The sequence below is a fragment of the Mauremys reevesii genome, linkage group 1 (genome assembly GCF_016161935.1).
Source record: "Mauremys reevesii isolate NIE-2019 linkage group 1, ASM1616193v1, whole genome shotgun sequence".
NCBI lineage: Eukaryota > Metazoa > Chordata > Testudines > Geoemydidae > Mauremys > Mauremys reevesii.
Genome location: NC_052623.1, coordinates 166,651,411 through 166,678,980, shown reverse-complemented (window position 1 = coordinate 166,678,980; position 27,570 = coordinate 166,651,411). Strand labels below are relative to the sequence as shown.

Here is a 27,570-nt window from a genome sequence, read left to right as displayed (position 1 = left end):
CAGCTAAACACTTAACCACATTGAAGTCAGTGGGGAAATGTTAAAGTTAAGCAAGTGCTTAAGTGCTTTGCTGGATCAGGCCAAAGTGCTCCGCACCCTGCGGGATCAAGCCCTACATAAGAATAATATAGGTTGTTTTATCAAATGTGCCTCCTAACAAATCAAGAAAAAGTTCAGTCTCAGGGGTAGATTGCTGCACTCTTACTCATGCTGAGTAGTACTTTTCCTCTGTGAATAGCCTCATTGGTGTTAATACCTTAAATAAAATAAATAAATTGCTTAAATACATCACAGGCCCAAGCCAGCACCCATTGAAAAACTTCCATTTACTTCAACGTTGGATACTGATGCAAAATTCACAATGGTATCTAGAGATTAAATGCTGCATTTTTTTTTGAAGTTGCTTCCATTGTTCATTCTCATTATGAAATGCTTTTGGCTGAAGCAGAGCCTAACTTTTTAATATATTTACATTCCATATTGCTTCTAATCTTGCAACATCAAGTCATTATTTAAAAAGGCATGAATTAATATCAGACATTTCTAATAATCTAAAAATTGTTCATGTAGGACAGGGTATCTTAATTTGCAAAATGTAAGTATTTTTTCTCGTTATCAATTTTCTATACATTCATTTACAAGTGAATTAACCATGCTAGAAAGATCATTTTAGACAGCTGAAATGTTCTAAAAGGCAGATTAAAAATCTAACATCCAGACTCATGTTTTTATAAACAGTTGTGATAATTCCAGAACTGGAATATCTAACCTATATTTTTGCACAAAAAGTCTCTATATGGCATATAGATTTTCATGACTTTTGTGTGTGTGTGTGTGTGTGTGTGTGTTTGTGTGTGTGTATATATATATACACACATATATATGCACAATACTACTTGTCAGAGGCAACATAACTATTAGAAACCATACTGAATCATGCTCAGGGCTAGATTGCTAACGTTACTGCACCACAAACAACATAAAACTAGCTTTAAGTTTTTTTTTTTTAACATATAATTCCCCCCTTTCTTAATATGCAGCTTAGTTTTTGGGTTATATGTGCTCTGAAATAGCCCTCAAATCTGGGGTTTAGAATAACAGTAGTCTGAAATTTTGCAATACAAAGAGTTTTTTAAAAGTAGATGCATTAGTTACTACTATGTATCAGCATAGAATGCATGCAAATCTTTGTATGCCTTGCTTTTCACATGTACCATGTAGCCTTCATGTACTGCTTATGTCACCCATTAACCCCCACAAGAAGAACCTCATACTACAGAGGTTCAAGTGTTGAGGGCCTATACAAGATGGTCTGTCCTGCACCACTTGAGCACCGTATGGTAAGAGACTCTGCAGAAATAGCACAGTTGTGCAAAAACTCTAGTCTATGAGTAGATGTAGCCAAGGGACTGTGTTGCAGCCCTCTGGCTCCTCCACAGATTGAAGATGTGAATTCTGTTCCCTGACCTAACTCCCACTGAGTTTTCTGCATCTTGGTTCTACTTATGAGTGAAAGTCCATTACTTTAGGCTCTAATCCTGTTCAATGGGACTACTCAGAGGAGAATGGTTTCACATATGAAGTCACAGAGGGCTTAAGTGTTCCCAGGGTTGGGACCTAAGATGGCAATTACAATTTGTACATTATAAGTTTAGAATTTTCATCACTAAAAAGGGACTATCATTACACAATGTTCACTAAAAATCCCATTAAACAGTTTATATTTTAACCAGCCATATTCAAAAGGGACAGAGGCTCTATGATGGCCACATCTCTCTCCTCTACAGTGGTCTTGCTATTGTGAGTTGAAAGGTGCTCAGCAGCTTGCAGGACTGGGCCTTTATTTTGGCTAAACGGTAAGCAGTTTGATATTGCTGGATATTTAGCTCCACCTACTGGGCACCTACATATACTATTGCTTTCTAACTATAGGCAGCGGGACTAAATTATTTTAGTTATACTTAAGGCCCGATCCTGCAAATTTTCTACACAGGCAGATGTAGAGGTCTGCTCAGAGCAACATGCAAAATCAGGGTGCACTTTAAAAACATTTTTGGCCCCAAAAGCATGTTTTGAGACAGTTTTCATTGTCAAACTAGGAAAAAGCTAGAAAGCATTCAATAATAAAAGCCATTAGATTCTGTAGCTCCTTAAAATGAAGCATGAAAAAGAAAATATTTTCAGTGTCTCCTTAGATTGCTTTGGGTTGGTTGCAGAACCATTTACATTTTGCTTTCAAAAAATGGGTTGGGAGCTTTTGTTTGACATATCAGATAGAGAGCTTGAGCTGGACAGCCAGTAAGAACTGTTTGTAAAACCGCTCAGTTTTCCTCATTTTATTTTGGCCCACATGAACTAGATTATTACAGTGATGGTATCTATCTTTTTATAGAAAAGTTGGCTTGAAATCTGTGTTCCAAGTTTGGATACCTCTAACTTTTCAAAGATTTAGACAGTTCAAAAATCTAACCTGATATGGATTAAAGTGAAAATCTGAAATAATTCTGTAAATTGCAGTTTATACACTACTGCACAAAACAGAGCATAAAAACCCCAAGCTATACTTATTTTCATGGGAACAGTTTTTTTTAAAAAATCTTTTTCAATGAAAAAGCATGGATAAAAAGACATCTAGAAATGGTGAGGATTTCTATCAAGCTGGGTCCCTGATTTTCATTAGATTCACCAACACCAAATCTTACTTCAGTGAAAGCTCAAGGTTTCATCTAGCTATTCTTGTGAATGCAGAAGTCACAATCACCAGAAAAAATTGTAAAGGCAAGATCTCCAAAAATAGCTGTTCTGCTCGTTTTTTTAAATTAAAAATCAATAACATTAAGGAGATCTGAGAGTCTTGTGAGGAAAACGATTAAACACAACAGATGGATAGTTAAATAGATTTTAATTTTTGCCTGATACTTTTCAACTTCAGTCAGGGCTTGAAAGATGAACTCAAGAGTTTAAAGAGAATTAGCAGAGGAAATCTTGGGACTTGTCAAAATAATCTTAGTATCAAAATATCACTAGAGTCAGAAGAGGTAATTTGATGATGGGAACAACCCCCTTCCCCCCAGGCTTTAGTGGTGGCCATTAAAAGGCAACCATTTGTCCATCAAAACAAGGGCACAGAGTGAGGAGGTTCAAAAGTGCAGAGTACATAGCATACAGCATACATAAAACTAGACGGAGGTTCCAGAGTGTAGTAGCTATATTTTCTAAAGCCAATAAAAAAAACAAAACATTAAATTGAGTGACTCCAAATCAGGTACTCCTTGGGCTCTCCCTGAATCACTCCTAGAGTAGAGGTCCTTCCTTTGCAGCATGGTCAAGATGTTGAACCAACCATGGAAAAAACTCCAGGCACTAGGCTAAAAGGGTGGAAGTTTGATTTCCATCAGTCAGAAAGAAGTGAAAGAAGGCATCTCAGATACTATGGTGAGACAGATCTATACCTAGACTGGAAAATGTTCCAGAATATATATTCAGAAGTTCCATAATGTTTCAGTGAACCTCATTCACTGACTGCGCCTTAAACTGAAGCTTGTCTAATATGCTATGAAACAGAGCCCCGCAATAGGAGACCTAGAAATAATGAAGATTCTGAATAGAGCTTTAATTACCAGTGGAGGGGTCCTGAATACCACAACCAGGGTGCCTCGTCTAAAGCACTCATATTTAGAGATTCCCTGCCTACTGTGGTATTTCTAAGAACTCGAATTTAAAAAAGAAAAGGGAACAGAGTAGGGGACTACCAAGGAATTACAAATAAAACTAACGCCTGTGCTTTGGGCTCCCTGTACATTCATTTACCTTAGGAAAGGCTTTTTCTTGGGCTGCAAGTTAGCTTCCAGGCCTGTAGTCTAAAGGAAATGTCTTGTTGTCAATTGTCTGATGGGAAGCAGGGATGACAGGGTGAACATGTCCAGGGATGTATCACAGGACCAAAACTAAATAAATAAATAAAAATCAGCAACTAGGAAGATGTCCTGGTTTTCCCAAACTATTTAGCATCTTTTGGAGCTCTTGGGAGCCAAAAGGCCTAAAAAGCGGAGAGGGAGAGGGGAATGGAACAATGGGAGATAGCAGGGAAAGAGAGAGCCCTGTCTCAGGAAGAAAGTCCATGGTACATCACCCAGTAACTGTAGACCAAATGCTATGGTAACTCACAGCCTTCCCTCATGTGCTGCAGCAGCTTCTCTCTTCTTCCTAGTAGCAGGGATTCAATAAGAGGGAAGAGCATAGGTTGCACAACTTAAAACACCTGCTGCTGAACAAGTGAATGAGGCAAACATGAGAGGAAGCACTAGGATGGGTAAGATATTATGGGTTTACTCCCCAAGTTGACCTTTAAAGACCCAACTGAGGAACTGCACATAGACTGTGATAAAATTGGAATGATGGCTTCTGCTGCAGCTACGTAGGTCTATACTGTGGCTCATATTAACCAACATACCTGCTGTCACCAGCCTCTGCTTGCAGAGGGGTGAAAAGCAACTGCCCTGGTGGCAGAAAGGGTAAGTGAGACCTGTCACCATGGGAAACACCCACCCACTTTCACACCACCACACTTTGCTTTTCACAGCACCACTTGTTGAAAACAAATGGGCAAGAAAAGTAAAAAATTGGTTCCTAAGGAGAAGACTCCTCTCCTCCTGAGAATAAGTGAAAATGTTTGGTCTACCCAAGTTACATGAGAAGTTAGAGCAGCTCAGACTTAGGTAGACTGGGCAGTGATTTTTCTTTCAATGAACATAACATCTGTGTGACAAAAATTATAATTGTATTATATTGGGGATTATATGAGAGATGTTTAAGAGTATATTATTATAAAAAATTTATTTTAAAACAAACAGTGACAAACAAACAATGCCTACTTCTACAACCTGAATTTTTATTTGTAAGGTGTGTTTGTTTTTTCATTCATTATTTATGTATTCCTCTCATTTTCATTTCCTATGGATAAAAATCACCCCTATAGAACTAACAAGACTACCACCAAAAGAATAACAAAAGCAAAAAAAAGCAAAAAAAGTAGGAAATTGAACAGTGAGATGAAGTCCAGTGCTGAGAGCCCCTTCCACCTAAAAACCAAAAAAAATCTAAAAAAAAAATAAAAAAAAAAGTCTGGATGGGAGCAATTATTTCTTTTACAAGTAGACAAGAAGTGATGAATATGAATATACTATATACCATGATAAATAATATATCATATCTAAAAAATCTGAAAATTAAAAAATTTAGCCATTATATTGACAGTTACAGTTGCTTCCCATACCATTAATATACCATAATAATATATAATAATATATATAAGGGTGTATGATGGTATTGTCCAAAGTTGTATTCAAGTAAAAATTCAAATAAGAAACAAGAAGAGTGGTGATGTGTGTCAGCAAGATCATGTTTATTACTAACAAGTGTAGAGTAAGTTAGTGAGCTAGTGAAGAAAAAAAAAAAAGAAATCAAAAAAAACATCAAAAAAAAAAAGTCACCTGTTTGACAGAAAGGTGATAATAGCAGTAGACAAACAGCAAGCGCACAAAAAAAAAAAAAAAAAAAAAAAAAAGTGTGTGTGTGTTGTGTGAAAAGGAAAAAAAAAAAGTAGTGTAGTAAGTAGCCTGCTACCCCTGTGACCTTAGAGACTGCATGCTGCATGCCACCCCATGGGGGGGAAAAAAAAAAAAACAAACAACAGCCAACTATATAGCAGAGAGAAAGACTGAAAAAAAAAAAAAAAAAAAAATAAGCATTTTTTTTTTTTTATAAAAAAAAAAAGACAGAAGGTCAACAGAAGGGCAAGCGATAAATAACTTCAAAGTAACAGGAAAAGTTAAAGAATAAAATTATTCACAGGGTCAGAATTTGCTAGCACAAAAAACCAATGGGATGAAGACAAGGACTGAAGAGTTTTGACTAGTGTGACGAGACAAGGCCAGATGGCTATAGAGAAGTAGTGGGAGATAGAGATATTAGCCCCAGGCTAAACAAATCCCTGGTACCAGGATAAGTAAATGGCAGCTGCTCCAGGTCAATTAAGACACCTGGGGCCAATTAAAAGCTTTCCCAAGGGAAGGGAGGATGCTAGGTTGATTGGGAACCTGAAGCCAATCAGGGGCTGGCTGAAACTCGTTAAAAGCCTCCCAGTTAGTCAGGTGGGTGCGCATGTCAGGAGCTGTGAGAAGTTGCGCTGTTGGAGAGACTGAGCTGTACACACCATATCAGGCACAAGGAAGGAAGGAAGGCCTGAGGTAAAGGTGAAGTGGGGGCTGCTGTGGGGAAATAGCCCAGGGAATTGTAAGTGTCCTGTTCCTAAAAGGTCAGCTACCATAGTTGATACTATTAGGGTCCCTGGGCTGGAGCCCGGAGTAGAGAGCGGGCCTGGGCTCTCCCCCGTTGCCCCCCTGATTAATCACTGAGACCGGGAGACAACAGAGACTGTGCAAGGGAGGGTAGCTTCTCCTCACCTCTCTCGCTGGCTTATGATGAAAATGGCTCATTAGACTGTGACCCTTGTCTCTAGAGAGAGAAGGGTTAAGTGAAGGGTCACAATGAGCCTCTGAGGCTAGCGAAATCTGTCAGGAAATGCAGGGCCGATGGAGACAAGGACAGAGCTTTGTCACACTGGATATCAAAATGTTTTGCTCCTCCATGCTACCCTGCCTATATACAAACTCCAAAAAGGAAATGCTAGGACAGCAAAATATCATGGTTTTGAAGCCATGTCTTTTGTGGGAAAAGAGGAGCTTCAGGCCTTAAAAAGTGACCAGGGGAGTCTCCCCTAAGCTTCATGGCGCCTCAATCTGCTGAAGTCCAAAGAGCTGTAGGGAAAGCATTCCATGGAGAATAGCTGCTTCCTGGGTCCCCTCACTCCAAGAGCCTGCTGAGCCTGAAAGAGTAGATGGGCAAAGTGTCCACTGCTTTGTGACAAGCGAGGGTGTGCTGCTTCAGCGCCACACTCTTCCTGGCCATTCATGGCACTTGAGCCCCTTTCATTGCTTTGCTTCTCTCCCAGCTAGTGGAGATGAGCACTGGGGACCATAACAGCCAGGCAGTTAGACCAACAGGTGGTAGGGCTCCATTATTTTAGATACTTAGATACTGATTAGAGGGGACAAGTTAATGAAGTAGGCCCCAATGCTGTAGCCATTGTTCAAGCAATGGGAGTTCTGTGAGTAAAGAGATTGCAGGACTCGTTTTTTTAAGTAAAATATCCTGCAATATACAGGTGATTAGACTGGATGATGCACAACCTCTTTCTAGCTCTGCTACCCATTAGCATGATATACAACATTCTGTAATTTTTTTCAGTGTTAATATGGGTCAGTGACTTGCATTTTTACAAACAATACATGAATTAGACTAAACATAATTTGTTTGTGATAATCATTTTAAAAGTATCTCCAAGTTTGGAGCACTGGAGCTAATCCAAGATTGTAGTGAAAATGGGAGATGGAACATAAGCCCTAAGTCAAAAAAACCTAGTATTTTGAAATTCAGTTCTGCATGGATAAAGTCACATTCTACCCATTATTTTATTATTCTGATTATTTGGGGATCCTAGGTGCAATTGGAATACAAACAAATTTGTATTTGTTTAACAGAACTTGTTTTGCTAAGACATTGCTTCTAGCACAATGCAGAATATAGTTTAACTATGCAGGCAAGTACTGTAGCTGGGATTTTTAAAGGACATGAGAAATTCATTGGTGGTTAGGCACCTTACTTCTTCAGGCTTCTTTGACTATGTCTGCCTAAGGAATTAGAACCCAAAATAGTTAAGTAGTACTTGATGGCTAGAAATAACAGCCTGCTTAAAAATAACTTTTGCCCTATGAATTTTTGGACTCGTCTTGACTATGAGTAAGGGCTGTATTTTGTTAACACTTAAGGCACCGTACACAGCCCATCTGTACCAATTTCATTAGAATGAACACATATTGGTAACCATTCTTATATGCATGTGATTTCTTGAATGGCAGAATATCATTTTCATTTTTCTGGAGTTTCATGACAGTGGGAGAGACTCTTATAAAAGAGACAATAAGCAAAACAGAGTGGAATTAGCCAAACACAGCAGCTTCCATTTATTTTATTTTTTTCTAAAAAGTGAACCAGTTTAAGGAGGTGTGCTAGTTAAAGCAGACTGGTCCAATTAATCCTGTAATTTGAGTTGTATTTTCTGATCAAGATCCAAATTATTCCCTCAGATGGGTATAAGTGGCTTCCATTGAATTCAACTAGAGATGCTTGTCTGTATTAGAGGCAGAACATTGCTACACACAAATATAAATAATGCCAATTGTAAGATACTGATACATCAGAGTTTCTATGCAGAAGGTAATGCAAAAAACTGACTAACATTAACATCAACAACTCCTTTCTCCACATCTTTATTTTACAATAAAAATTCTTGCCCTGGGTTAAGAAGTGGACCTTTAATGCCTCATAACATTTTGTAATGACTAGGCTTGCTGGCTAAGTAAATGAAACTATTCAAATGTCAACATTATGAAAAATGTAATAAATCAGTTTTTAAAGAGATTAAACAATGTTGTAAAAGACTATCAAACTGGATTCCCCTGCCCCGTTAATTAATAAAATTAAATTTGGCTGGCAAGGATGTGAGCGTACCAAGTAAGTCGGGATAAAGTCCTTATCCTGACATAAGTATATTTTTGGATGCTTGAAGTTTAAGCATTTTTACACCAAAATCTTTAACTATTGCTTCATGCATAAACACCACCATGACATTTATAAATAGACAATCCAAATATTTTAATTTAAATGTCCCATACTATACAATCTTATAAAATACCAGTTTGTCTTAACATAACAGCTGTTATTTTCATACAGAAACAGCGTGATCCATACACCACATTGGTGCTAAGAGAACAGACATAGGCCAGGATACACAACCTGGGGCCAGACAGCAAGAAGGACAGTTACCGTCCAGCAATCCATGTTCACAAATACAGTTGGGAGTGGCAGACACTGCAGCCAGCCCAAATCATTCATAGTTCTGATTCTGAATGACTACCTTCAACCTCCATTATGCAGAAATGTCTCAATGTGTACCAACATTCAAAATCATTTCACTGTCTGTTTTACATTCTTTTTTCTATTGAAGATAAGTGATGCTTCTTGGCAGTCCCATAGAGGCAACAGTAACAGCACCCAGTGTCCAGGGTCTATGCTGGTAGCAGAAGAGGAGGTGGAGGAGAATGCTACAGAAATTGGGCCAAAGATTTTTGTGCTAAATGAATGGCAAATTTAAAACATCTGCATCAAATCTAGCAGCAGTGTTAGAAAGCTATACTAGAGACATTTGTGTACTTTGATGTTTCTCTAGCTTGGTCATTATACCCTGCACTTAAAAAGAACAAAGAATGTTGTGCATTGCAGTCTGATGTTTACACTTCAGTAACACAAGTAGCTCATGTGCTCCTGTATTTATACACTATATGAAATCAGCAGTAAAATACAGCCTCACCTAAAGCTATGCTGGGTGACATTCTACACCTGCAAACTTTGTATCAAATAGCATAACATATACGGAGAGAGCGTATCTCTCTCTCTATCACAGATAGGAACCAAAAGTCAGCTTCAGTCTGTGTGTATGCATATGTACTGTAAGTCTAATCCATCAGAATAAGGCCCTACAAGTTCAGACTATTACTGAGGTTTAACAGGTTTCTGTTCTCTTTGGTCACAATAACATTGTGTGGCTTGGTCAGCACAATGGTAGGCTTTTAGTAGTGTGGAGTCTATACTGTATTATCAGTGGGAATGATTGTACAAATTCATCAGTACATACAGTATTGTATTCTTTATAATATTTGTTCTATTTCTACCCAAAAGTGTATTATGTTGGGCCTCCAAGTCAACATTAACTACAAATGGCACATAGTAATGCATATCATTTTAATGCAACAACACTACAATGCTCATCCCGAGCCTAGTCCTACTGCTAATGAAGCTAATGGCAAAGTTCTCACTGACTTCAAAAAGAGGATCAAGGTCTTTATTTCTAAAGATGTCTGAACCCCCAAAATACCCCTCCTTCTAAAAGAGAAACATGTCCTCCCCCAACAGTATATTTTGTCAATATATTAGTGTATTTTTAAAAAGTATTAAAATATTTCAAAGTTAGAATCTCCATTTTAAAAGCAGATTCTTGGAAACACTTGAACTCGTATAGCATGTATTTGTTTGTTATGTAAACATGACAGAAAGCCTGTACATCATTCACCACTGTCCTTAAAACAGTACCCAAACCAAACAGAATGAAAGCTTGTCTGTTCCCACAGCAAGCCATCAACTGAACTGGTAAAGCATGCATTATTACATCGTACTAAGCATTTCTAAATGCCAGCCTGTTTTGGAAACAAAGCCAAAAGAGAATACATACTTATTGGACAGACACAGCTATTAGAAAAAATACCAGAGTTCAGCTAGTATAACAATCCCATCATAAATTAATGGGGAAAAGGCACTCCATCCCTCTCAAATATACCACACATCTGTCATCTGTTTCACATTGTGTGTGTTGAATCACTGTTAAAATGTGTAACTGCACCAGCTAAAACGTACAAGTTAATGTAAAGAGTAATACAGCTCAGGTTTTTGTTCCATTGCCATACTTCTCACTGAAAACTGTACATTGCTGTGAATATACAGTACTAGCTTTATTTACATGTTTAAGAATTTTGTTTTTTTAAAGGAGAAAATCAGAATAATTGAACCAGTATTACTTAAAAACATATAACTTAAACTTTAAATAATTTAAAATCCACTTACTTGAACAATTTTCCTATTGCACAATTTTTTCCATAACTTTGCTAGACAAAACCCCACGTAAGCATTTAATAACAGATTAAAATTTAAAAAACACAAATTATATTGCACCAAAATAAGGTGCTACATGAATTGTATGTCCACTGGAAACTGGGTACCAATAAAACATACATACAGTAAGAGACCCAGGATGCTGAGAGATAAGCATTGAAGACAACTTCCCAGATTTCAAAAAGCGTGAAGTGAGAAACTATATAGAAAATAATGCAAAGTTATTTTTGAACATCAGTAATACACATGCACAAAACAACCTAACATAAGAAAAATGTTTACAATTCCCAAATCTTTAAACCATCTCAGTATCACATGTACTTCATATATGTTTAACCTATGAATTAGAGGCATATCATGTGAGATAGAACAAAGAAAGCTTTCCCCATCTGTTTTATAATGAAGCAGCCTAGGATTCCTTAAAAAGAAGGTATCTTCAGTGATCAATTCTTTCTCAAAATGCCTTTTTCTGATCACTCTAACTTTGATCTGGAAGTTGATTTTAGGTTCCATACATATTAACCAATGTGCAGCATTAAAAACAATGAGGAAACTTCCGGTGTTTTTCTGAGTAACATTACACTGGAATTAATCCTACTACTGCTGCAGCCACTGCCACCAAAATTGTGACCCGACACTTCCATAGTAAGCATTTTTCTTGTATAAGTCTACTTGAAACCCTTGAAAGTTAGAACCACTTCAGCTTAAATGAGTAGGTGTATACTCCGGCCTTCTTGTCTGAATAATTTTTGGTTTAGGTTTCTTGCCTTCCTCTTCTTCCTCCACTTCATTTTCCTGGTCACTCTCACATACGTGGACAACAACACTGGGAGTAGTGTCAGTTGCAGCATGGAGTTCATATTTTTCTCCTGAAAAGTTAGAACATTAGCAAAACTGGTCAAAAAGGCTCCATTCTACACAGTAAGCACAGAACAAATAGTCTAAATTTAAAGAAAATTAAATAAGAGCTTGCAAATAGTATACTACTGACAAGGCAGTCTGAAGCTACAGTCCAGGAGGTCAACTTTGGCAGCAAAACTTTCACAGATTGTAGCAAAACCAACAGCAAACATTTTAGGCTCCATTTTTAAAGACTGATGCTCAGCTACTTTGCACATACAACTGCACATACAACTACATGTGTTCATATGAATGTATGGGTATTCACCGTCAGTCATGTGTTGTAGCTAGCCACTTGTGTGCACAAATGATATCCATTTGCGCATGCAGTTGTGGTTTCTCAGCATGCACATTTTATACATCCATCTTTGATAATCAAGCCTTTTTTAGTGCATCATCGAATCAGAACCAGAGGTTTAGAAGGGACCACAAAGGTCATCTACTCTAACCACCTGCCAATATGCAGGATTTGTTGTGTCTAAACCATCCAAGACAGATGGCTATCCAGTCTCCTTTTGAAACCCTCCAGTGAAGGAGCTTTCATTAAGTAGTTTGTTCCATTGTCCTACTGTTCTTACAGTCAGAAGTATTTCCTGAGATTTAATCTAAATCTTCTATGCTGCAGTTTGAACCCACTGCTTCTTGTCCTGCCCTCTGTGGCAAAAGAGACATCTTTTCTCCATCTTTTTTATGGCAGCCTTTCAAGTATTTGAAGACTGCAGTCATGTCCTCACATCATCTTCGCTGTTCCAAACTAAACATACCCAGTTCCTTCAGCCTTTGCTCATATGGCTTGCATTCTATCCCTTTGATTATCTTTGTCACTTGCCTCTGGATCCTTTCCAGTTTCTCTATATCCTTTCTATACAGCAGTGACCAACACTGGACACACAACTCCAGTTAAAGACTAACCAGCACCAACTAGAGCGGTACTATCACCTCCTGTGACTTGCATGCTACGCCTCTGTTATTGCAACCCAAAATTGCATTTGCATTTTTTTGCAACATCGCATTGTTCACTCATGTGAAGGTTGTGATCCACCACAACTACCAGATCTCAGCAGTGCTGCTTCCAAGCCAGTTATCCCTCATTCTGTATTTGTGCATATGGTTTTTCTTCCCAAAGTATAGCACCTTACATTTGTTGTCCATAGCCCAGTTCTCCAATTTATCAAGATCCCTTTGAAGTTTAGCTCTAGCCTCCAAAGTGTTTGCAACTCTACCAGCTTTGTCTCATCTGCAAAATTTGAACAGTATGATCAAATCTGACCATTCAGGAGAACTGTCCATCTCCATACCATGAAGATTTAAAACCACAGAAGATGATTTTTTTTCCAAGGCTTCCACTGGCAGAAGTTAATGAAGTTAGATATGGTTTTGATTAGCAAACCCTAAAGGGCTGAATTCTGCCCTGGGATTCCTGTGTAATAACAGGACTGGCTAGAAGGGATTTTACAACATTTAGATATGTTGTGTTATAATTTTGTTATGTCCATTGATTAGTCATTTGACGGTCTCCATCAGAAACAACTCTACAATTTATTATTTTCAAATACCTTTTCTGTAGGAGAGGGAGCTAGGGGAAAGAAACCAGCACTCATATTTCTAAATGTGTTCTTCCGGTCACTTTCTTCTGTTCCACTCAATTTGGTATGTTTTATCCTCGTGCTTTTAATACCTCAGTATCTTAGCTGTTGCAAATTGTGGTGCTTGAGACATCAGCTATTTTAGGGAACCAAAAAGCAAGCCAAGCTGGATAGTCTGTAAGGTGTCCCTTGCACAGTTTTTCCTAAATAGTTCTACAGAGAACTGATGAGAGCTCCCACAGAACAAAGAAGCCAGCTCTGCAGATAAATGGGAGCCAGGCTCTTAGAGCTTCCTCTATTCCCCTCTGCCACTGACTCATTGTATGATAAGTCACTTACCCTCTCTGATTTCAAAAAAACCTCTATCAAATGGATACAACACAACATCACAGTGGTGTGACACTTAATATGTGCAACATCTGCAAATCCTCTGATGAAAGTAGCTAGAGATATGTAAATTAATTTTTTTATCACATGGTTGAACAACAGCAACAGTGCTTAAGAAAACGAAGTAGTTATATAGTTGAAATATAAATATTTTACAAGTTTCATTTATTTCTGGGGAAACTTATGTTACAGTTACAATTTTATTTTAAATCTTGGCATAAAAAAAAGTAAGTAGCTTTGCTAAAACTACTGGCTGGTCAGACCTAATTAAAACATTTAGAAAAATGAGTAGTATGCAGTATGTAAGGTCATGACCTTCATGAGATTAGCAAATTGTAATGCAATTAATGCTGTATGGCTCAGCAAGAATGTTTTGTTCTGGCCAGGATATTTCTATGGAAATTTTTATCTTTTTGAAAACAATCCTTGACATAAAAAACGTGAGTGTTTTCTGTAGTTAGTAATTTAATTGATAATGAACAGATATCTTGGGGGGTGGGGGAGATTTTTGAATTATTACTAGTATTCCAAGGCATTTTTTACTCAAGCACAAGTATTAAAACTTCAAGCTCAGAATCCTTCTTACCTGGCCCTAGCTTGGAGATAGCATAGAGAAGGTCATAGTTAATGACTGGCGTAGCATCTTCTACTTGTTTCCAACCAACAGGAGGAGAGGCTGGAGGTGAAATCAAAAACTGTTTGTCTGGTTTCGGTGGAGCCAAACGCGAGCTTCCAATGTGCAAAGTCTGGAAGAATAAAACAAACGATTAACTATTACTTTTAATTTTCCATTAATCAGTCATTTGCATGGAATTTTACGTTTGAACAGATATCGCACTACAACAAGCACTCAAGGTGGCAGTATGTAACAATGTGTGATAACATATCAAACATACAAATTTTAAACCACCATGCTGACAAAACATGCATAGAAATGTGCATATCTGCTTTTTGTTTTGTTTTTGTTTTAATATATAGTTATTTCATCAGAGAAAAATCTTGCTCCTAAAAGACCAAAATAGAGGGAAATTAAACAGAGGCTGTAAGGTCCCCAGGTGCCAAAGCTATAACTATCACTACTCAAGCTGCCAACTATGTTGTCAGTACAAATCCCTGTAGCATCTTTAAAAATATAAACGTATATATTAAACACCTCAAACTAAACTAATTAATACAAGGGACACAATATTAGTACAGTAAAAACTTTAAAAATCTGGCGTGTTGGGATAATGGGGGGTGCCAGTAAGTGAAAAATGCTGGTTAAGAAAGGGAGCTTGGGTGCGGGTTCCCATTGGTTCCAAGCCAGTGGGAGCTGTGGAGCCAGTGGGCAGGGTAGGGGCAGTGCGCAGAGCCGTCTCCTGGATCTCCGCCTAGGAGTAGCTGGGACAGGTCGCTGCTTGGAAGAGCCTCCTGAGGTAAGCGCCCCCCTTCCCCCCTGGATCCTGCACCCAAACTCCCTCCCAGAGCCCATGCCCACACTCCCTCCCGCATCCCATCCCCTACTCTTGCACCCCAAACGCCTTGTGGCCGTTCTCTACCTAGGAATGGCCGAGACATGTCGCCGCTACTGGGGAGCCACGTGGAGCCAGGTAGGAAGCCTGCCAGCCCCGCACCAACCAGACTATAAACCGGACTTTCTATCGAGATCAGAAATGCCCGTTTATAGAGCTTTCCAGCTGGTACAGGGCCAGATAATACAGCTTTTACTTTACTAGTTATTGGGACTTAATTCAATAAAGCCTTCCAGTCCATTGAATAAATATATTTGAAGCAGCCACAGAATCTTCTATAGCTGCACTGTAGTGATGCAGAATATCTAGGAAGTGTTGCTAACAATTTGGCAATGAGTTGACATGCTTTCAGTGACATATCCTCCCCCCCTCCCCCGTGAAATCTTAGTTATTTTGTTTTTTAAAACCATCTTTGTTAATAATCTGAAATTAAAACTTTGCCTTTTTTGACATTACTGACACCAATATAATCTTGCTTGGACACAGAAGAAACTATAAAAATGACCCTGGATATCTTTAAGTGCCTCATTAGGAGTTATGGGGTTACTAGATTTTCAATTAAAGCTGGCTGAAAAGTGTCAATTTCTTCAACAGAAAAAGTATTTCCAATAAAATGGAAGTTTTTGCAACAGTATTTCATTTTGATTCAGATTGATGAAAAATTTCAGAACATTATGAAAAAGAAGAAGCTAGGAAGAGATGAACACTCCCCTCTTTCAGTAGAAAAAAATTAAAGTAGTGAGAGAAAATAGTTTTTATATTCAATAAAATATTCAGAAAAGTTGTTTGAAGTTTTACAAAATATACTCCTCCCCTTGTTTACGCAACCAGCTCTTGGTATGACACAGTGTTGAGTAGTAGATGTTTGCCTGTCTTGGGATAAAGGGGAGACAATACACAAGCAGGCAGAAACCTAACATATCCATTAGCCTCCAAACACTCCTAAGTTTGGAGGGACCTACCTGATCTTTTCTTCAATGACTGCACCACAACTAAGGTGGGGCAGAGTTTGCCTGGGGCTTACCCAGGAAGGAGAACTCTGCTTTATGGTGTGGGGGGAGGAAGGAGGTAATAGTTGGAGATATACCCATCTCCTAGAACTGGAAGGGACCTTGAAAGGTCATCAAGTCCACCCCCTGCCTTCAATAGCAGGACCAATTTTTGCCCCAGATCCCTAAGTGGCCCCCTCAAGGATTGAACTCACAACCCTGGGTTTAGCAGGCCAATGCTCAAACCACTGAGCTATCCCTCCCCCAGCAGTTTCTACAGGTCAGAAACTGCTGTTAAAAAAAAAAAAAAAAAAAAAAAAAGGCTCGGTGCTCAGCTTTGCAGCAATGACTCCCTCCCCTCCCCCCCCAGGAATGTGAGATCTGAAGGGCATAAAGGTATGAAACCTGGGTGGGGCATGTCTCTTTGTTCCATGCAGGGCAGAAGCCAGCATCCACCCTCCCTCCCCTAGTGGAGGTGAATAGCAGGCTGGGTTAGGACCTGCTGTGGGTATTACGCTAGTTGCTCCTTTTAAAGGGGGGCTGGGAAGGAATTTTTCCCGTACCACCAGAATTGGCTTCGGTGGAGTGTTTTTTTTCGCCTTCCCCACAGCGGATGTGAGGGAGGACCTCTTCTAGTGAGGAGAAGAAAAGGTGGCAGGCCATATGTCGCAACTTATTTTGTAAGGTTGGGTGGATGGTCAGTGCAGGTACTCCATAGGGAAGGCAGCCAGTGACCAGATAAATTGCATGGTAAAAGACTTAAAAGGAGGTACTGGATAAAGGAACAGAACGGGGGAGGGGGTTGGGGGACTCCTCTGATTGGTATGGCAGGGAGCCAACCTCCCCTCACACCCCATTCTCATAGCCCTCCTTAACCCTATTACAAGGGTGGTGGATGGTAAGGTCCAAACCATGGGTTGGTTGGGGGACCTGGATGGAAACAAAGGAGGGCTGGTGGAAGCCCCGGAGAACTGATTAGAATAAGCAGGTATTTGCCTGCACGGTACACTTTATCTGCTAGGTAGTCCCAGACATCAATATAATAAAGTTGTGGCCTAATTAAAATCCATAACAAGTGTCTCCTGTCCTTCTTGCAGTGTACCCAGACAATCAATTTGGTCACTAATGAATGTCACAATTTTTTTTAAAAGACCTGTGAAAAGTTGTAGTACAACAGCATAAGACTCAATGGCAAAATGATTACATTTATACAGAAATGCTTGGTAAAACATACCTGAGCAAAATACAGTTTTATTTCCTTTCCAAGAAATTCTGTCTTATGTAGCTGGATTCTAGCATCTGCTGCTGATAAAGGGTTGCTGAAGTTTATTCGTACTCTTTTGAAGCTCTTAAAATACTGAAAGGTGATATCTTTGTCATATGTTCTAAAGAGAGATTCAAATTTGGCCTGTAAATAAATAAATAAATAAATATTTATTTTTTTTTTTAAACAAAACAAGCCATGTACATGCCACATCCCTTTTTTCTTGTAATTTATTCTCACTCCTTCAAGGACAATTGGTGATTATGATGGTTAACAGCAGCATGCTAAAATATTTTAGTAGAGAATACAGTAAGCCATTCAAAATAAACCAATCGTTTATTTACAACACAGCAGCTGCTTTTTTCTTGCTGAAATAATACTGCCTTCAAGGTAGAAGAAAAGATTACAAAAAAGTTAAATATGTTGCATGTCTACTGACTTCTGACTCCATTTTGTGGCATGCAAAAAAAGATCTATTTACAAGTGATGAAGATCATGGAGTTTTAATTGCTTAGTTTAGTTTATATAGAAATATCTATAAAAAGTAAATTGAGGGTCAGAAGTCCTTACTCAAGTAAAACTCCTGTTCGGTAGACATGAAAACTGAATATTGTGCTGTACTAAAATGTACTTGTTTTTAAGGTAACCAGACACCTCAGTAATGTTATGACATATGAAAACTATTTTTTGTACTTGCTTTTAATTTAGGGAAATGAAGTGTGCTTAAGGAAACTTCAGTTATTATGACACACAGTAATTCTATAACACTCTCCATCTATGGATCTCAAAGACCTTTACAAATGAAGACTGAACTCCTTTACTAAAGAAAGTATTGTTCTAATTACGCAGACATGGAAACAGAGGTGAGGGCCTTGCTCAAGGTTAAAACAGTACATTTGTTGCAGAGTGGGAACAGAACCCAACCCTTCTGACTCCAAAACCTCGTACTTTTATCACTGTGACCCAATGACGTAGCCATCCTATCTGGATGACAGTACGAGAGTAAGTCCATCAAAAGTTGGCAGTCTTACTATTTGTGTAACTAATGTTTGAGCTTTTAGAGCACATGCGGCAGCTATCCAAACCAAACTCAGCTATTTTTACATTATTTATGAAGAATGTTTCCATTTTTACTTCAGGGTGCTGAGGGGAGGGGAAGGGAAAAGAAAAATGAGTCTATGGCTGGCATGCTTGCTGTTTCAGACTTATTTTAAGCACAATGACTCGCTATGTACAGCCCTTAGTAGTAAGTTATGTTTTATGTATTGACATTTTGTATGTTACTATTTCACAGAATCTTACTGATAAGAATGTTCTGACTTCATGTTCCTCTTTCAACTGCATTCAGTTTAATCATTGAGTTTTGGATAAGGCTACATAGAAGGGTATAACAAAATAGCATAATAAATTGTTTTCTTGAACACTTAATTTCATTATTCTCTTATATAAACCTTTGGTTATAGTTTTTATTTAAGCTAAGTGTGGTTCTAACTCACAACAACTTGCTACTGCTATCCCAAGACTCTAAGTAACAAATATTTATTAGACAAAAGCCAAATATTTCATGAATGCATGTTAACTCAAAACTGCCCTGTCTCTTGTTGGGCTACACTTAGTGTTCTAATAAAAGCAAGTTGTATGTAAACGCCAAGTAGTTTTAATACAATTCGCAAGACTAGAACCCTTAGCACAGGAATTACTTGTTATTGTTAGCTTTCTACACTGGCAAGAAAGCTGCTTTGTATTTCTGAAATCTAAGCCTGTATTTATCTTTTTTCTATATTACAATACTTGGTGCACAAATATCTCATTCATATCTATTCAGAAAAACAGTTTGGTCTATAATTCAGAATTCATATGCACCACTAAACCTTTGGAGACCTTCTGCATGATTAATGAAATGTATGGTACCTTCAATTTTATGTTAGCCAAAAAGAAAAGTCTGTAGTATCATAAAATACCTCACAGATCCAACTTCCAGATGAAATCAGATGTTAGCATCACTGTCTACTAATAAAATCCAATTGGTTTGTGCCTGACAGGTATCTTAAGACAGCTAATCAATAATTCACTGCTGTAAGTACAACATTTATGTGTTTGTTACTCCTTCATTCTCATCAGTTAGATAACTGGAGTGATTGTATTATGTAGCATTCCAACACTACAGCAGTATCACCAATTGTAACAATTACAGTGCTACACCATGTAATTTAAACATCTTCATATATTCTAATATAAATGATCCTATTAGCAACATTTTAAATCTGAACATTATTGAAAATGCCTTCAAATGACATTTTTTCAACTCATACTCACACACATATATACACAGTATTTTTACGGACGGACTACAAGTATTTGAAAAAGCAGAAGATAAAGATCTTAATGTATCACATGGAATTTAAGACTGAAACATAACACATGAAATACACATTTGCAGACTACAACCTGTTAACCTCTGAAATAGTTCTTCCCTACTTCTTAAGCATTATCTGTTTAATGTTTTAAACAGTACAGTATTTTTCAACTATTTTAGAACAGCACCTATCCTCCAGTATTTAAGCAGTTAACAGAACTAAAACTCAACTTTAAAAAGCCTTACCCTCATTTCAATTTGATTGAAGACATCGCTGTCTGCCACATAGGCAATTAGGGAACCAAAACTGTAGTTAAGGTTCCTAAAATGCATTTTGTGCTTCACTAAAGCAACGTTAGCAGTTCAACACAAATCCAAGGCAATTACTTTTAAGGAAGCTGTTGGTTCTGTAGACTGTGTTTATAAAGGAAAAAGTCCAACCCCCTCAAAAAAGCTTTCAGTCCATCCCGTAAGTGACAGCAAATTCCTGAACAAAGTCCTGCATGCTTTAAGGCAGGCAGGGACAAAATGTAAGCGTCTACTGGAAAGAGGTGACATCAGCATATTAGTCAGCTTTCCTATGCTAATTAACTTTGCTTTGGAAGATGGAAAAAACAGCTGAGGTTTGCACAGCAGCTGCTTTATCAACTCCTCTTGCAGAATAGTTTCCATTGGTAGTAATTCCATTCAGCACTCAGACAACATGCTCTTCACTTGAATGGGCCAACCCATCTTAAGATGGAAAATGTTACTGCTACAGGACCAATGTCTACAGTAATAAGCAGTAATTAGCCAGCAGGGAAATTTCAAGACTTTGCAAACCAGAAAACAAATCCCTCAGTAAATTTAGTCCTTGTACTTTCCGAAAACGTACAAGAAGTTTTAAGTTGGGGATTAGAGGAAATCTATTTTGAAAAATATTTTTTCCAATGCAATATTTTATAGTGGAAATTCATTTTGAAATACTTTTTCCAATTAAACTTTATGGAGTAATTCCTGCTTCCACTTTATTTGATTCTCTTATGGTCTCAAGGCCCTGTAATATGAAATCATACAAGAGCTCAACTAGTAGTTTACTACTAGGATTTTAATACAAAACCCTAATTCTCATTGCTGTAAAATCGTAAAGCCTACACTTATATCCCCTGTTCAATGAATTCAGAGTGTTGTTTGGAGAAAGTTTCCAGGGAATAGAGCAAGATGGAGAGATTTAAATCAAGGCTATTTAAGTCACTGACTTAAAATATTTATATCAGATCAGATGGAGCCTTTGTAAAGCTAATTTGAAAATCTGTGCTATTGCAACTATAAATTTTAATCTAATGAACAAAATTACAAATGCTTTTTTTAAGTTAGTTTATTTTAGTATAAAATATACTACAGTTAAGGTACAGTCAAACCTCGCAATAACGCACCCCGCTATAACGCGAAATCACATATAACACGATCATAGGTTGGCTCCCCTTTAAGGCATAATACAGAACTGTACTAGTGGTCCCCAACACCATGGCAGGGGAGAGAAGCTGCAGCCCTGCGCCTGCTGGGGACAGAGAACTCCGAGACTGCGGGCGACGGTGCTCTCTGTCCCCAGCAGGTGCGGGGCCACAGCTTCTCTCCGGCTTCTCTGGGGCTGCGGGCGCCGGTGCTCTCTGTCCCCAGCAGGCACGGGGGCCGGGCCGCGGCATCTCTCCGGCTTCAAGAGAAGCTGCAGCCTCGTGCCTGCCGGGGACAGAGAGCACCGGCGCCCGCAGCCCCGGAGTTTTCTGTCCCCGGCAGGTGTGGGGCCGCGGCTTCTCTTGAAGCTGGAGAGAAGCTGCGGCCCTGTGCCTGCCGGGGACAGAGAGCACCGGCGCCCGCAGCCCCGGAGAAGCTGGAGAGAAGCTGTGGCCCTGTGCCTGCCAGGGACAGAGAGCACCGGTGCCCGCAGCCCCGGAGTTCTCTGTCCCCAGCAGGCAGGGGGCCGCGGCTCCTCTCCCCTGCCAGGCACTAGGGGCACTAGGCGGCGCACATCAATGCACTGCTTTGGGGACCACTGACAAACTGACTGGTTTGAAACCCTGCTATACCGCGTCCCCGCATTTAACGTGATGGAAGTTTTTGGACCCCAAACATCGTGTTATAGCGTGGTTTCACTGTATCTTATTTGAATTTTACAAAACACCTACAGGCAAAAAACAAAACAAGGACGATTAAGAGTTTGTAGGACAAGGACTAAAACCAGCACGTAACTTTACTCAAATGAAGAGTTCCTTTGACTTCAGTGGGACTACTCATCAGCTTAGTTAAGTATGTGCATAAGTATTTACAGCACCAGAGGCTAAAAGTTCTTAATATGTGTACAAAATCTTTGTCACTTCAAAACAAAATTACTTTACCTTTTTTATACTTGTTTACACTTTCAATACATTAAATTACTGTAAAATATTTTGTACACAGGCCAAAGTTTTCAAAACTATGAGCCTAAAATTAGGCTCTCAAGCCCATATATAGGCACTTAATGGTGACATTTTCAAAAGCACAAGTTACACTGAGTTCATCTGAGAAAAGCCTTGCTCCATCCTCTTTGGAACCCCTCTTCAGGTAGCTGAGGGCTGCTATCAAATCCCCCCTCACTCTTCTGCAGACTAATAAGCCCAGTTCCCTCAGCCTCTCCTCATAAATCATGTGCCCCAGCCCCCTAATAGTTTTTGTTGCTGTCCACTGGACTCTCCAATTCGTCCACATCCTTTCTATAGTGGGGGGCCCAAAACTCGACGCAATACTCCAGATGTGGCCTCACCATTGCCGAACAGAGGGGAATAATCACTTCCCTCGATCTGCTGGCAATGCTCCTACTAATGCAGCCCATTATGCCGTTAGCCTTCTTGACAACAAGGGCATGCTGTTGACTCATATCCAGCTTCTCATCCTCTGTAATCCCCAGGTCCTTTTCTGCAGAACTGCTGCTTAGCGAGTCGGTCCCCCAGCCTGTAGCAGTGCATGGGATTCTTTCGTCCGAAGTGCAGGACTCTGCACTTGTCCTTGTTGAACCTCATCAGATTTCTTTTAGCCCAGTCTCCAATTTCTCTAAGCCACCCTCGCACGCGGAGCCAGGTAGGGAGCCTGCCACCAACCGAACTATAAACCGGACTTTCAAATGAAGATCAGAAATGCTGGTTTACAGTGCTTTCTGGCTGGTAAAGTGCCGGATAACACAGCTTTTACTGTAAAAACATTCCAAGACAAGAAAACATTAAATGCTCTGATTTGTTGTCTAATTGCAAGTTATATAAAAATATTAATGTCAGCATTTTCTTTGCCAGTAATGCCTGCCATTTTCATCATATGGAGTGAACAAAAGTATTTTAAGAACTCTAAAAGCAAGAATCTCTCTTTGAATATACATATATATCCCAAACCCCACTTACTTAAAAAGTGGAAGACTCGTTTAAAAATTTCTCTAATACTGATACACCCAGAAATCCAGCTTTCAGCAATGAACTGAATGAGTCAACTTAAATCACAACTGTGATATCACAGCATTAACTGACCAATTTATTCTAGTTCTTGTTCCAGAGTTATATATTCAGTTTATTTCTACTCAGAAGCTAGTTTTCCTGAATATCACCTTCATGGTATAGTAAGCATATTAGTACTAGTCTGCCCAAAGCATGATGTTGTATTTGAATGCTGTGGGTCAACTAAGAGAAAAGACTTTTTGACTGTGTAACAACCATTCTAGATACAGTAACTCCTCGCTCAACATTGTTATGTCCCTGAAAAATGCGACTTTAAGCGAAACAATGTTAAGTGAATCCAATTTCTCCATAAGAATTAATGTAAGGGGGGGGGGGGAGAAGAGAAAGAGAATTAGGTTCCAGGGGAAAAAAATTCACTACACAAAAGACTATATTTTATATTACACACACGGTATACGTTTTAAACAATTTAATACTGTACACAGCAATGATGATGATGAAGCTTGGTAGAGGTGGTGAAGTCAGAGGGTGGGATATTTCCCAGGGAATGCCTTACTGCTAAATGATGAACTAGCCTCACACTCTACAAGGCAGCACGAATGGAGGGAGGGGAGACAGCATGGCAGAGAGAGACAGAGACACACACACTGTGTGAGAGACTTGCATTGCCCCTTTAAGTATGTTGACCCCACTCTAAGTACATTGCCTTTTTAAGTAGATTAGCAAATTGAGGCAGCAACTGCTGCCAGCAAGCTCCCTCAGTCCTGAGCCCTGTAGCATCCCCTCCCACCCCCCATGGAGATAAGGTACAGGGGATGGGGTACAGGAGCAGGGGGAAGGGAGACACCCTGACATTAGCACCCCTCATACCCTCCTGCACAGCAAGCAGGAGGCTCCCGGGAGCAGCTCCAAGGCAGAAGGCAGGAGCAGCACATGGCAGTGGGGGAAGGGGCAGCTGAACTGCCGGCAATTGATAGCCTGCTAGGCAGCTGCTGCACAGGGAACTTAGGGGAGTGGGGAGCTAATAAGGGGCTGCTGGTCCACCCTGGTTCCAAGCCCCCACCAGCTACCTCCAACGGGCTGCTGTTTCTGCAAGCAGGGGACAAAACAGGCGGCTGCCAAACAATGTTACAAGGGAGCATTGCACAACTTTAAACGAGCATGTTCCCTAATTGATCGGCAATGTAACAATGAAACAACGTTAACCAGGATGACTTTAAGTGAGGAGTTACTGTACATAGTTTTAGGGCCTAATCCTGCTCCCACTCATGTCAATGGGTAGCATTCCTCTTGGGACTTTAATGGAAACAGGACTGGACCTTAATTTGCTATGGAAAACACACACAGCATTTTCTCACAAAAGCAGTTTCCATAAGAGGTAATGGAACTAAGGAGAACTTAGTTCTATGGGAAATGAGGCAAAAAAAACCCTATCAGTCTTCCTGTACTAATGCTCCTCTTCCTGTCACTATGGCCCAAACAGGATGACTTCATGTTCCTTCCTGATGGCACAGTCACCCACATTCTGGAGATTATTTTTGAGGCTCAACACCTGACTGAGGCTTCTGGGTTACTGTAATACAAGTCAATAAAATCATCAACGTCCCATGAAAGTGTTTAGCATTCCACAGGATTGATTCCTTATACTGTACTCCTTGCACTTAAAACAAACAGAGCATCCTGCTTCCTGAATGCATGTACTTTTTTAAAAACAGCAAAGGCACATAGGTATGGGGAGAAACCAGTTCATGTTGTGCTCTATATTATCCTTGTACCTCAGTTAAGGTTACACCACCACTTAAGCCCCAAGGAGTTAACTCTGCCCCTCCCACCCGCCAAAAAAAAACAAAACAAAAAACCCCCCCAAACAGTCCTGCTCCAAAACTTCACATATAACGTATCAGTCAGAGAACAAACTGTTTTTGCTTCAATCTGAAAAGTGAAGTTTGGTAAGAGATTAGTTTAAAACAGAGTCTAACCCATTGGTGCTGTATTTTGATTAAAAGAAACAGTCTACATAATACAGTCTACATGCTCTGAGATATTCAGACTTTTGTGGCTGAAGGGGAAATGGCAGCACTCATGTAAAGACAATCCAGTAGGGTTGCCAACCCTCCCAGTTTCGCCGGGAGTCTCCCAGAATTGGGCTCTATCTCCTGGAGACTACTGAAGCCACACAGGGAGATTTTAGGTCGCTAAAAGTCTGGTGGTGCAGCAGGGCTAAGGCAGGCTCCCTGCCTGCCCTGGCCTCGCACCACACCCGGAAGCAGCCCCAAGTGCTGACTCTGCAGATCCCATTGGCCGGGAACTGTGGCCAATGGGAGATGTGGGAGTGGTGCCTGGAAGCAGAGGCAGCGTGTGGACCCCTCTATCCCCTCAGGGGCCACAGGGACATGCCGGCTGCTTCCGGGAGCTGTGCGAGGTAAGCGCTGCCTGGCTGGAGCCTGCACCCGTCACCCGCACCCAAACCCTGAGCCCCCTCCTTCACCCAAACTCCTTTCCAGAGCCTACACTCCCTCCTTCACCCCAACCTTCTGCCCCAGCCCTGAGTCCCCTCCAGCACCAAACTCTCTCCCAGAGCTTGCACCCCGCCTACCCCATCCTGCACCGCAATACCCTGTCCCAGGCACAGACTGGAGCCCCCTCCCACACTCTGAACCCCTTGGCTCCAGCCCAGAGCTAGCACCCCCACCCACTTCCCAACCCCTTGCCCCAGCCATGTGAAAGTGAGTGACGGAGAGTGAGCAATGGAGGAAGTGGGGGTGGAGTGAGCAGGACAGGGCCTCGGAGAAGGGCGTGGCTGGGGCAGGGCCTCAGGGAAGTGGCATGGCAGGGGTGTTTGGGTTTGTGTGATTAGACAGTTGGCAACCAGATGGATGCAAGAGGAACTGGTGAACATGTGACAGGGCTATCAAACACAGAAGTAGCATACGGGATAAGATAATCATGGCAGCTCTGCTTTCTTAATGTTTTCATTTCCAGCAAAGCCTCAGGGATTGTGACTGATGAAGCCCAAGTTTCTAGAAGCTGATTTCTGCCACTAAGTTGCTGTGTGAGTAGAGAAGAGGCTGGCTGGAGACTGCAGTCCCCTATTCTTGTACCCTCTAGCAGCTTCTTCTCCATGATGCTTAGTTGGTAGCAGTTTCAGGACAGAAAAGCAGACCAAGCAGCAGGGTTTTTTTTGGAGGGTTGGGGGAGAGAGAGGATGGGTCACAGATAGGTGACAAGTGGATAGTGGAAATATGAATGGACAAGTGGAACAGTGGGAACATGAAGGGGAATAAGGAGACACTCCACAGATGGTGTATAAAAGGATATCAGGAATTCCAGGAGACACATGCAAGACAAATATGGAGAAGGGAGCACAAAAAAAAAAAAGGAAAGCCACCAACATCCCTTTTTTTAGTTGACACTTATGCTACCACTGACTGGGAAACCAAGGAAAAAAACCTATGTAATATCAGAAATTACAGAATTGACAATGCTGTTAAAGAAATGTTTGTCCTACAAGCAACAAAACCAGAATTTCATAATCCAGCTGATGCCTTCTTATACTTGGTGAACGTTTACACCAAACCTCAAAAGGTTCATAACCCAAACACTCCCACCTTACTATACAGTTGTTGATTTTCTGTATCTATGTACTGTTTCCATTTGTGTTTTTATGTACTACATAAAGTTTAAGATAATAAAGGTTAAACACTACCTTGGAGTATTCTAGAATGAAATTTCCTAATAGCATTGATAGGTTTTGTTTTTCAGAGTCAGGAAAACAAGATTATCTATACATGTCTGGTATCAGGAATCTATACATTATCTATACATGTCTGGTATTTTTTGCGCATGTGTGAAAGTTGAAGTTAACCTCTTCCCCAGATCCCAATAAAGGAACAGGAATGCTTAAGTGTGTGAAAGGCATTCTAAAGAAAAGAATGTGAAAGACAGCCTGCATTCCTGTTTTGCACTCTGGATAAGAGGTTATTTTTAAGGCACACTCTGAAAAAAGAACTGAAGAAATTACTCAAGAAAAAAAAAAGAGGCAAACTCAAGTTAGACAAACATACAAAGTATCAGCCAAAACACTCTACTCTGTACCTGTGTAAATGGGTGCCCTGAATACTCGAACCAAATTATCAACATTTTAGTCATACAAGGGACATACAAGAAACCTCTTTGAGCATCTCTAATTTTCCAGTCAGTGGGAGCAAGAAACTTTCCTGTAAGGAGAGAAACTAATTTAACAAGAGGCTACTGTCTTTACATCTTTGTCAGAT

The 27,570-nt window shown here is 40.0% G+C and overlaps 1 protein-coding gene across 4 annotated transcripts in view; it reads right to left on the bottom strand.

Annotated features, from left to right (window-relative positions):
* Positions 1 to 8,374: 8,374 nt before the first annotated feature.
* The window catches only part of RCAN1 (regulator of calcineurin 1), an 85,346-nt gene continuing 66,150 nt past the window's right edge, over positions 8,375 to 27,570 (bottom strand). For 2 of the 4 annotated variants that reach the window (XM_039540814.1, XM_039540790.1), the window contains exons 2-4: positions 17,453 to 17,626; positions 14,305 to 14,464; positions 8,375 to 11,714 (exon numbers count right to left, since the gene is read on the bottom strand). In XM_039540814.1, coding sequence (XP_039396748.1) covers positions 11,545 to 11,714; positions 14,305 to 14,464; positions 17,453 to 17,626 — 504 coding nt within the window. In that variant the 3' untranslated portion in view covers positions 8,375 to 11,544. Of the gene's footprint in view, positions 11,715 to 14,304; positions 14,465 to 17,452; positions 17,627 to 18,784; positions 18,842 to 20,084; positions 20,298 to 27,570 lie in introns of those variants that run through there. The other 2 variants (XM_039540794.1, XM_039540805.1) reach the window with 2 other exon arrangements.